General features: G+C 48.0%; 1 protein-coding gene across 1 annotated transcript in view; it reads left to right on the top strand.

Moving 5' to 3' along the window:
* The first annotated feature begins 90 nt into the window (after positions 1-90).
* Positions 91-11,456, top strand: part of RCSD1 (RCSD domain containing 1) — a 74,809-nt gene continuing 63,443 nt past the window's right edge. Inside the window, exon 1 of the mRNA XM_054442694.2 lies at positions 91-288. Within this exon, the coding sequence (XP_054298669.1) occupies positions 283-288 (6 nt within the window). The 5' untranslated portion in view covers positions 91-282. The remainder of the gene's footprint in view (positions 289-11,456) is intronic.

The following is an 11,456-nucleotide window of genomic DNA, read 5'->3' as shown; positions in this document are numbered from 1 at the left end:
ACCCTGATCGTCGGCCTCCCTCCCCGCTCCCCACCCTCCCCTCCCCTTCCCTCCCCTTCCTCCCTCCCTCCCTCCTCCTCCTTCCTCGTTCTCTCGCGCAGGGCCCCCGCGGCCGGGGCAGTCCCGCAGCCGAGCGCAGCCGGGCGCGCGCCGCCGCCCACTCGCCCTGTGCCCGCCGCAGCCCGAAACTGGCCACGGCCGGGAGCGGAGGGGACAGCGGGGATCGTGAGCTCCGGCCCGAGCGAGCGGGTGCGTCTGCCGCGGAGTCGGCACCTGAAGGACATGGAGGTAAAGGACCCCGGAGGGAGACGCGGGGCTGAGCGGTGAGCGGTGTATCGGGCGCCCCTTCCCCGGGCGGCTGCTCCTGCCCTGAGCATGGAGCACGCGGCTCATCGCTGCTGCCAACTAGAAGGGCAAATGCCTGCTGTTCCGACGCCTCCTTGACCAACTCCGAAGGATCATCCCTGGTCCCACCTAGGACACCCGGGTTGGGAGGCTGGGGTTGGTAAGGAAAGACCTCAGAGGGAGAGAAAAGGGCTTTCCTAGAGGCCCGGGTATTTTGGTTAGGAACTTAAATGCTAAAAAAAAAAAAAAAAAAAAAAAAAAAAGTTAGGTGCAGCCAAGGTTTGTAAATGGGTAAACGTGTCAGCAAAAACTCTGCAAGAAGGCAGAAGCCCTTGAATCTGAAGAGATGGGTATTGAAAGAGAAACAGAACTGGCAACACGAGGCCAGCACGTCTTTGTGGGTCTGTGGGCTTCCCTTTTCGCTTTCGGAGTGGCATTTTAGAGAGTCCAGTTGTCCTCTTGCTTCTGAAGTCCTTCCTGTGTCTGTCGCATCTTCTTCCATAACTTTCTGAAAGCTCCCCTTACCGGTCAGTCGAATGACATTATTTCTGATAAAACTTAAGACTCCCTTGGACACCCCTGCCTCTGAAGCTGTGTGTATGGAGGTATGCTGGCCACATCTGCAGGCTGTGCCAGAGGGAGGCCCCGCACTTCTCTGCCTGCTGAGAGGAGGTCTGGGGACTTTCCTTGTTCTGTTCCAACTTCAGCAGAGGAGTGGTTGAGTGTATTCCCCACATCCCTCTCTTCTGCACATCTTGAGGCTTCCCTATGTTTCCTCCTTGAAAATGAGACCTGATATGTTGCCCTAAGTCAATCTTAGTAGGACCTGGGGATTTTGAGAAGATGCAAATGTTATATAGTTTTAAAGGTGATTCCCACTCATATTCAAAAGGAAACCTGTGTTGCTCACTAGACTGTGATCAGTGCAGTCAGGATTCACCGTTAACTCCGCTATCTCTTCCCCATTCCAGGCTCTGTGCCTGGGCCCTGGTGGTCTTTTTATTTTTTTCTTTTGAGACAGGGTCTCATTCTGCTACCCAGGCTGGAGTGCAGTGGCACAATCTCAGCTCACTGCAACCTCTGCCTCCCAGGCTCGAAGGATCCTCCCAACTCAGCTTCCCAAGTGGCTGGGACTACAGGTGTGTACCACCATGCCTGGCTAGTTTTAAAATTTTTTGTAGAGACAAGTTCTCACTATATTGCCCATGTTGGTCTTGAACTCCTGGGCTCAAGTGATCCTCTAAGCCTTGGCCTCCCAAAGTGCTGGGTTTGCAGGCATGAGCCACACCACTCCTGGCCCTGGTTGTGTTTTCTAAGCTAGACTCTGTGCTTGCCGGCAAAGCTTCATGACTTCTCTAAAGGGGCAATAAGTTTGTCCTTTAGAGAAGTCAGGGAGCTGTATTTAGGCATCCAGCCCAACCAGTTGTCTTCAAGAAACAGGGAATCACCTTCAAGGAGACTTTGTAGACTGCAAGAACCACTGGAGTCTAAGATGGACCCTCCACAGAAACATTTGCAAGGCCAGGAAGCTCCGGCAGATTAGGGCTGGCGGTGAGGCACGCACACAGCAAAGCTCAGCAGGTGGTATGCACACATCCACCCAAAGATCACACAAACACAAAACGACAGGGTTCTCTCTGAGCTGGCCAGTGCTTCAGGTCAGAGGAGGGAAATGGCCCAGGCAACACCCAGCTTCTTGGGTTGGGTGAAGGCTCCTTAAGAAATTGTTTTAGAAATGGCTTCCCTCTTCTGGAATTGTACAAAGTGCTTTAGGCCCCAGGCTGCAGATTCACTATGATGGATGGCCTAACCTCTTGAAGAAACGGATTGGAGATAAGAGGAAAGCAACTCTTAGACTTCAAGCAGGTTGCTACTGGGGGGCCAAATGCAAGTGTCAAGTTTGTTCTAGGAAAACAAGGAGGGTCTCTTTCCACAGAGGCAGTTTCTCCCCCCTCAGTTGAGGAAGGAATAGTGTATGGCAGAGGCCCTGAAACTATCAGCTGAGCAACTTCCTGTGTGGCTTGAGGGGTGGAGGGGATTGCAGTAAAAGAGAAGGCCCTCCCTTATTGAGATGTGTAGTAACTTATGCAGGATTCCACCAAGATACCAAAATCACTCCCGTGCTAGGGTTTGGGACGGATGCAGGGAGGGAATCGCTCAGCCAGCCAGAAGCCTGACAAATCACCCTGCATCTATTGCAGGGCGTCAATTTGCTGGTTGGACAGTGGCGGTTTTTGAAGTTTCTTTGTCTAAATGCCTGGAAAACAAAAAACAACAAAAACAAAACAAACAAACAAAAAAATCAACATGCAACTGCTAGTGAAGAAAGTAAAGAGGAAACCTAGGGGCCAGGGAAGTGACCATTCTTAGCTAGGAAGTAAACTTTTCATGGTGAAGCATGATATGCAGGAGTTGGATTTGGGGGTTTCTGAAAATCTCAGAGTAAAACCCTCTTTTGAGAGGTGAAACTCAGTTTTGGGACATGAAAGCCCTACTGTATCTGGAAAGAAATTAAGTTATATTACTTCTCAGTACTAGGAATCCAAACCAGACCAACGAGGGTTACTCAATATTCATTTTCTAAAGCTCACGTACCTATTGGAAGTCTTTGAGAGATCTTTTTTTAAAGTCACTGTTACCATTATCAACAACATCAATCTTCATCCCTCATAAAGCCCTGTGGAATAAACAAAGTATAGATGCCATCTCATCCCTGCCTTTTAAAAGCTCACAACCCAATAAAGGGACTATATCCTTTCATATATATAATCTTCAAATGCATAAATGCCAGTTGAATACTGCTGCAGATCATGAGTTCTGCAGGAGTTCAGACTAGATTAGGTTCAGAAGAAGCCTTGGAAGAAAGATGTGGGTAAGGAGGAGAAGGTATAAGGAATGGGCACAGGGAGAACATGCCAGCTTTGTCCAGCTGGCTGGGAAGGAAGGTAGGAAAGCAGTAACAGAAAAAAACGAAAGTAATAAGATAAATCCAAGGTCACTGAGTATAGTAGATGCCCAGCTAAGTGGGTGAGTGGGAGCTGAAATCCAAGTCACTTGGAGGAAAAGGTTACTTTTTGTTCATACAAAATCTCCTTGCCTAGTTGAGCCTCAAACGGGTGGCTTTTTCTAATTCATGCAGAGGCCATCTGCAACCCTTGAAGGCCAGAGTTGTATGGCCCTGGATTCTGCTCCATGGACAGTAGGAAACTCTGAGAGGTGTTGAGGCAGCTGGCAGCAGTGATGTAGCAAGGATGATACAGCAAAAATGCCACTTCATGGAGTGAGCAAGGGAACCAGGTGAGAAAGCATCTTTTCCAGTACAGGTATATTCTGACTTCAGGATACGATAAGAATGGAGAAGATGGAAAAGAGTAAAGACCATGCGCTGGAAGGGAAGTCAGAAATCACCAAGCTGCCCAGAAGAGTGAAGTTCTCTATGGTGCCAGTGAAAATGGCAGTACCAACTTTTACAGCTCCATACAAAGCCTTTTGCAGGCAGATTGTCTCATTGGTCTCTGAGTCTCCAGAATGAGCACAGTATCCAGCATATAGTCATATAATTTCTCAATAAAAGTTTGCTTGATAAATGATTAGCAGAAATAGGGAACTCCTTCCCCCTCTCGGTTTGCAGCTCAAACGTCTCCACCTCTGGAAGGCTTCTGTGAAGCCCCCAGACTCTACAGCACTCTCAGAGCACTTTGTTCAAGCCACTATTAGAACACTAGGCAGAACTGGAACTGTCAGCCTCCCTAACTGTCACCCCGGAAGGCTCCTTGAGGGTAGGGGCCATGTCTTATATATTTAGAGCCTAATGGGCACCAAGAAAGGCTTGTTGCATGAGCAAATATTGAAGAGGGAAGAAAGATCAGGGTTTTTTTTTAACAAGCAGTGTTTAGATATGTTGGTTTTGATTGTTCTAAGCAGAATGTCCACCACTCCCTAAGAAATACAAACTTGTTATGATACAAATGTGATTCTCCTCTAGAAGAGATAATAGGTAATGCTGTTGTGGATAGGAACCCAGAGGACAGAGGTGTGTAAAGAAGGAGCTGGAGGCGTAGGATGTCACATTTAAATTAATATTCTTAGTCACTTAAATATAAATTGTGTGCACTGCCAATAGCCTGAGGGCACTTGAAAAAAAGTATAATTTTCACTGACTAAATCCTTTGTTTGTTCAACTAAATTGTAGGCACATCATGGCACTGAAAAAATCATGAATTTCTAACTTAGGTGGAGTCAATAAATGAATCCTTTTCTCTGGAGTAACTGCAAATCTTTCCCAGGTATTATTTGTCATTCATGGACCTACTCAGTATTTATTAGGCCCTTATTACATACCAGATCTTGTATTTTAAATGTTACTTAAAAATTATGGAGCTCTCATGTCTTTACATTCTCACAGACTGTCAGTATTATTATGATGAGAGTGTGTGTGTGTGTGCATGCGTGTGTGTGTGTGTGTGTGTACACATTGGTGTATATAATGTGTTTGTTTTGTGACCTACTTTTTCATCCATATCTTTTTACTTCAGTAAACATTTTCTACCACATTTTTTAAAATTATGGGACTAGGAGATAGAAGAGAAACATGTAACGAATCCAAGTCTTAAAAAGATTATTTTGATATTTCACCGTGAAACACTAGGAGAAACACCCACAGCCTCGCTGTTTTTTGACCCACCCACCCTCTCACTGAGCCATATGTTGGCTGCTGGTTGGAGCTGATGGGCCGTAATTAGGAATTGCACAGCCTGTGAAGCTAGAGTTTGGCTCGGTGGACTTGTGGCATGCCCAAATACCCCACATTCCTCTCTGGCTCCCACGTGCTCTGTGGGACCCTCTCCATCACACTGGCCCCCACTCAGCAGACATCTTCCATTTGTTGGACTGCGACGACAGGGGGAATTTAGGGAGTGAGACTCTAAGGGCCCAGCCCAGGCCCTATCACAGGAGGGGGTGAGTGTGCATTCCTGGAAAGGAGTCGGGTTTCAGAGCCTGATCCGCAGCGTGGCTCCTCAGAGCACTGCGAGCCAGAGCTTGGCGCGCGCGGTTCCGTGGGAAATCTGAACACTGGCGGCTCAGCAGCCCGGTAATCTTATCAGGGCCGCAAGAGAAAGCATTTTGGTTCCAGAGAAATCTGAAGACAGCTCCGCTTTTCTCCAGTAATAATATTTAAGTCTGTGGAGCCAGCCTGACCACCCCTATTCAACTCATTAGAATCTAAAAATCTCAGAGCTCTGGGTGAGATAAAACAATCTTTAACTGCCGTCTGCCATATGGTAAAGGAATAAACCAACTTACCAAGAGGTATCTTGAGGATTTAGGCACTATTGGACTTTTGGAAAGCCAACAGCTTGCAATTTTTCTCTTACCTGGGGAGTAGTTCAACCCAAGCCTTCAGAAGTAAGACAGAAGAATGGTTCTTGTAGTAGCAAAGTTTCAGTAATGCTTCGGACACAGGATGAACACTGAGTTGCCACCATCAACAGGATTGCCCTAGGAATCTCCTGAAGCTCATCACCAGAGCCAGACCCGAATGAACACTGTCCTGGTTCTTTGGTCTTCTGGGCAGTCAGCCTCCCATTTTTTTCCTTTGGGGCTTCCTGAATACCCGTCTCCTGGGAATTGTGGAAACAGATGGCTAAACCCATGAGGCTCACCCTGTAGAGCCATTTATTTGGATGAATCAAATCCTATTCCATGGGAAGGGCCTCCAGTCAGTGCAATTCCAAGTCCCAATTAGTCCCTAAGAGAGGTGCACGGCCCTTACCTCTGTAAGAGACTCCTCTGAAATCCCATTAGAGCCTATGCTTAATGAATAGTATTAGAAGCCTCCAAGCTAGAGCAGTCAGGTGGGGGCACTGAGAAATTCTGGACATCGGAACAGACATTATCCCCAGCCAAAAATTCGAGTCAGCATCATAGATGTCTCCAGCCCTTTGTTTTGAACCTGTTTGTACCATGTCAGGGCCAACCTCCTGGCCTCAGGGTAGCAATCACTACTCTTTCCCAGGCTGAATCTTTTATAATTAATCATTAATGATTCACAGCATGCCATGCACTAGCTTCTTTTTTTTTTTTTTTTTTTAAATGGAGTTTTGCTCTTGTTGCCCAGGCTAGAGTGCAATGGCACAATCTCAGCTCACTGCAACCTCCTCCCAGGTTCAGGCAATTCTCTTGCCTCAGCCTCCCAAGTAGCTGGGATTACAGGCATGCACCACCACACTCGGCTAATTTTGTGTTTTTAGTAGAGATGAGGTTTCACCATGTTGGTCAGGCTGGTCTTGAACTCCTGACCTCAGGTAATCCACCTACCTCAGCCTCCCAAAGTGCTGGGATTACAGGCCACCATGCCTGGCCCATGCACTAGTTTTTTAGTTAGATTCAGTAAGCACACACTGAGCCCTTACTGCCTGCCAGGTACTGCAGATCTAAAGGGGTACATATCTACCAGCTTGCTGACCCCTGAAGAACTTGCAGTCTAAGAGGGGAGACAAACACCTAAATAGATTATTGCAGAGCAGGGATGAGAGCTTACACCCACAGAGGAGGGGCATCAGCCTGGGGCTCAGGGAGGGCTTCCTGCTAAAAATAATTTCTGAGTTGAATCTTGAGGGGTGAGTAAGAGTTAACCAAGGGCAGAAAATTGGGAAGAGCATTCCAATCAGAAAGAGTGACAAGAGCAAACCTACTGGTGCAAGAAACAGCATGGTGTGCATGGGAAATAATAAGTAGTTCATTCCTGGAGGATAAAGCAAGATAAAGATATTTGAGGACTAGATGGGGAGTACAGGAAATGTAAGTTGCAGTTCCTGCCCTAAAAGGAACTCTATTCTATTTGGGGAAACAAGATATACCCAAATGACATGACATAAAAACATGCAAGATAGAACCTTGATAAGTCCTAAGGTATGTGGGCGTTCAAAAGCTCCTCTAATACAAGGTAGAGAAAACTGGCTTCCTGTGCTGGGGATTCCTCCACAAGTGCTGCTCTTCCCCCACCTCCTGGCAGCCCTAGGGTGCAGAACACACAGGAGACCTCAATCTAACGGCAGCACGTGCCTGCCTGGGGCCTGCCCCAAAGGCTCCTTCTAGAGAAGTTGATTTGAAATAGGCTCCAGGTCCCAAGGGAATGCCTTTAGTCAAGCTCACCAAAAGCCACCCCAAGTCCTCCTGCCTTCTCTGACAGAAAGAGGACTCTAGGAATAGACTACACACACACACACACACACACACACACACACACACCCCTTCTGTTCCCACTCTCACTTCCACCTGCAGCCCCGCTCATTCCTTCCACTATCACCACACATCCTGTACACCCCCTGAAAAGTCAGCATTTCTCCTGCTTGCCCAGAGGCAGACAAGGGACGCACCAGGGTGGACTGTAGAGCAGCAGCCAACCATATGCATCAGCCCAAACCCAGTAAGCAGTGCCGCTGGGCCTTGTGACTGCTTTGCACAATCCAGGCACCCACGCCACAGGTCACAGAGAATTTGCATCTCACAATGTGCCGCAGCAGGCTTTGGGCCTCCTCTGAGCCTCCCTGCTAGGCCCTCCACCTTCAATAGTTCATTCCCAATGCATGAGCTAAATGTACGCTTTTCCCACCCTGCTGGGCTGCCTATCACGACCTCCATCTCTGAAGCACATTCCCAGGCTTCAGGTTCCTGGCTTGTCATCCTTTACAGATATGTTTTGATGAATAATGGGAAATTCATTTCTGAGCAGCCACACTGATGTCAGTGTGGGAGAGACCTAAAGCTTGTTGTCATGGTAATTACTACCACTTGTTGAACGCCTACTATATATAGATGCTGTGCACAAATTTATTTCTTTTAATCTTCATAAAGTCGTATTATGTCAGTCTTCTAGGAAAGGATGCTGAGGCTTTGAGATGCTTAAATGATGTGCCCAGGGTCTAGAAGATAATTACCAACCTTCTAACATTTGAACCTACCCTATCGGGTGAGATCCTGTCCCTGTTCTTCCTCTTGCTCTGGAGAAACTCTGGCTTCCCCCACAGCACCTGTATGGGCTCTCAGGGAGGCAACATGCCCCTCAGCCTGGCCAGTCTTCTACCAGCTCAGGCCAGGCAGCGGTGGAGGCCAGCCAGCTCAAGGCTTGGCGCTTGTAAGGCCTGGCACAGGTTTACTCTGAGCCCTCCTCTGCACAGCTAAAAGACTTCTGAAAGGCCCCAGTTGTGTCTCTGGTTGAAACTGGTGCCCACACCTAAAACAAAACAGGAAGATTTTTCCAAATTCATTTTTAGGACTTTGGAGTTTTGAGAGCAAGAAAGAACCATAGCAATTTCTTCCATCCCCTTCATTTTAAAGACGACGAAATTGAACATAAGTGATTTACCAATGGTCGTACTTAAAGTCAGTTAGTAGCCAAGTCAAGAGTTAAAACCAAGGTCCTGGTCGGGGGCGGTGGCTCATGCCTGTAATCCCAGCACTTTGGGAGGCCAAGGCAGGCGGATCACGAGGTCAGGAGATTGAGACCATCCTGGCTAACATGGTAAAACCCCGTCTCTACTAGAAATACAAAAAATTAGCCAGGCGTGGTGGCAGGCACCTGTAGTCCCAGCTACTTGGGAGGCTGAGGCAGGAGAATGGCGTGAACCCGGGAAACGGAGGTTGCAGTGAGCGGAGATCGCACCACTGCACTCCAGCCTGGGCGACACAGGGAGACTCCGTCTCAAAACAAACAAACAAACAAAAAGCAAAAACAAAAACAAAAAAACAAGGTCCTCTGACTCCCAGCACACTAGGGCGCCTTTGATCCGCATGTTCAAATGAACTCATAATGACTTTATTGATTTCACATTTTTGTGTATTGTCTTCTTGGCTCTCTGAAATCCTCCACACAGTGGTGCTCAGCTCTCTAGGTCTTCCCTAGCAAGCACCACTATCTGTGGGGATAGGGTGGGTAGGGAGAAGAACCGTTTTCATTCTCATTGTTTTTTTTTTTTCTTTGTTTGTTTGTTTTGAGACGGCGTCTTGCTCTGTCTCCCAGGCTGGAGTGCAATGGTGCAATCTTGGCTCACTGCAACCTCCACCTCCCGGGTTCAAACGATTCTCCTGCCTCAGCCTCCCAAGTAGCTGGAATTACAGGCACCTGCCACTGCGCTCAGCTAATTTTTGTATTTTTTAATAGAGACGGGGTTTCACCATGTTGGCCAGGCTGGTCTTGAACTCCTGACCTCAGGTGATCCACCTGCCTTGGCCTCCCAAAGTGCTGGGATTACAGGCATGAGCCACCATGCCCAGCCCATTCTCATTGTTTTAACAAATGCCAAGAGACCCAGAGCTGAGGCTAAGAGGGCCCAGCTACCCTAGCTGCAGCGCCACACCTTGTTCTACTAGGCTTACTTTCTCCGATGCCCTCAAGGGGTCTTTCTGGGGGAGCCCCTTGGCCCCTGTTGTCCAGTCATGCCTGAATCCCCTCACAAAGGCCTGAATTTAAGTACTGGAGAGGAGAAAAACAAGGATGATTCCAAATGCTTGTTTTCCTTGGGGAAACAAATGGGAGACTCAGAGATGCCTGGCACTCCAGGCTGCTATACAGTGCGGAAGTGCTGCCCAGGTGGAGAATCTGATGCCAGTGGAGTTGGCAGGTGTGTGAGTTTGCGAGGGCTGCTGCTGTAACAGATTACCACAAACTGGGTCTCTCAGAACAACAGAAACGTCTTCTTTCACGGTTCTGGAGGCCGGATGTCTAAAAGCAGAGTGTCAGCAGGACCTCATGCCCCACTAAGGCTCTAGGGGTGGCTCCATTCCATGTTTCTTTTGGCTCCTGGTGGTTGCCAGCTTCCTTGACTTGTGGCCACATCACTCCAGTCTTTGCCTCATCTTTGCCACACCTTCTCCTCTGTGTGTCTCTTATAAGGACCTGTGTCATTGAATCAGGACCTACATTGATAATCCAGGATGATCTCTTCATCTCAAAATTGGTAACTACCTCTGCTAAGACTGTTTTTGCACATAAGGTAACATTCACAGGTTCCAGGGATTAGGAAGTGAGCGTATCTTTTTTTTCCCCCCTCAAGACAGGGTCTTGCTCTGTTGCCCAGGCTGGAGTGCAGTGGCACAATCATGTCTCACTGCAGCCTCAACCTTCCAGGGCTTAAGTGATCCTCTCACCTCATCCTCCTGAGTAGCTGGGACTATAGGCGTGCACCACCACGCCCAGGTAATTTTTGTATTTGTAGTAGAGACGAGGTCTCACTATGTTGCCCAGACTGGTCTTGAACTCTTGGGCTCAAGGGATCCTCCCACCACAGCCTCCTGAAGCGCTGGGATTACAGGCGTGAAACACTGTGCCTGTCCAGGAAGTTATCATATCTTTTAGGGGGTCACCATTCACCCCACTATCGCAGGCAACATGCTATCCATATAAAGGTAAAGGACTTGGGGATTGGAGGAGTGAATCCTGGGTTATTGTTAAGCTATATTATAACCACCCCCCTGAGCCCCCACTAGTGCCTTGGGTGCAAATTACCAAGGAATATTTATTGACACCTGTTGTGTGACTAATTTCCTGCCTCTTAGGTAGCCCGTATATACAGCTGTGTCATCCATACCCCTAGTGCGTGGGTCTCAGCTATAATTCTCTGTTCAGAGAGCTGCAGTTGGGAGGGGAAGTCTATCTCCAGGCCGCTATGGAGCATTTCCATGAAGCCATGAGGATTACCCCCAACTCATCTGGTCACTTTTCAGGGAGATAACTATGGTGTAAGCAGGCTGGGAAGAACCACTCAAGATTATCTAGGATCACCCACCACCATTGTAAAGGATCACGCGTAGCAAGATTATAAAATCCTATTCTTAAATATCTTATTCTTTCATTAATCCCTTCATTCATTTATTTAGAGACATGTACCAAGACGCTACCAAATGCAAATTAATAAGACCAATCCTGGCCGGGTGCAATGGCTCACTCCTGTAATCTCAGCACTTTGGGAGGCCGAGGCAGGTGGATCACTGAAGGTCGGGAGTTTGAGACCACCCTGACCAACATGAAGAAACTCCGTCTCTACTAAAAATACAAAATTAGCCGGGCGTGGTGGTGCATGCCTGTAATCCCAGATACTCAGGAGGCTGAG

Source organism: Pongo pygmaeus, chromosome 1, assembly GCF_028885625.2.
Source record: "Pongo pygmaeus isolate AG05252 chromosome 1, NHGRI_mPonPyg2-v2.0_pri, whole genome shotgun sequence".
Taxonomy (NCBI): domain Eukaryota; kingdom Metazoa; phylum Chordata; class Mammalia; order Primates; family Hominidae; genus Pongo; species Pongo pygmaeus.
This window is presented reverse-complemented; position numbering and strand designations above follow the sequence as displayed.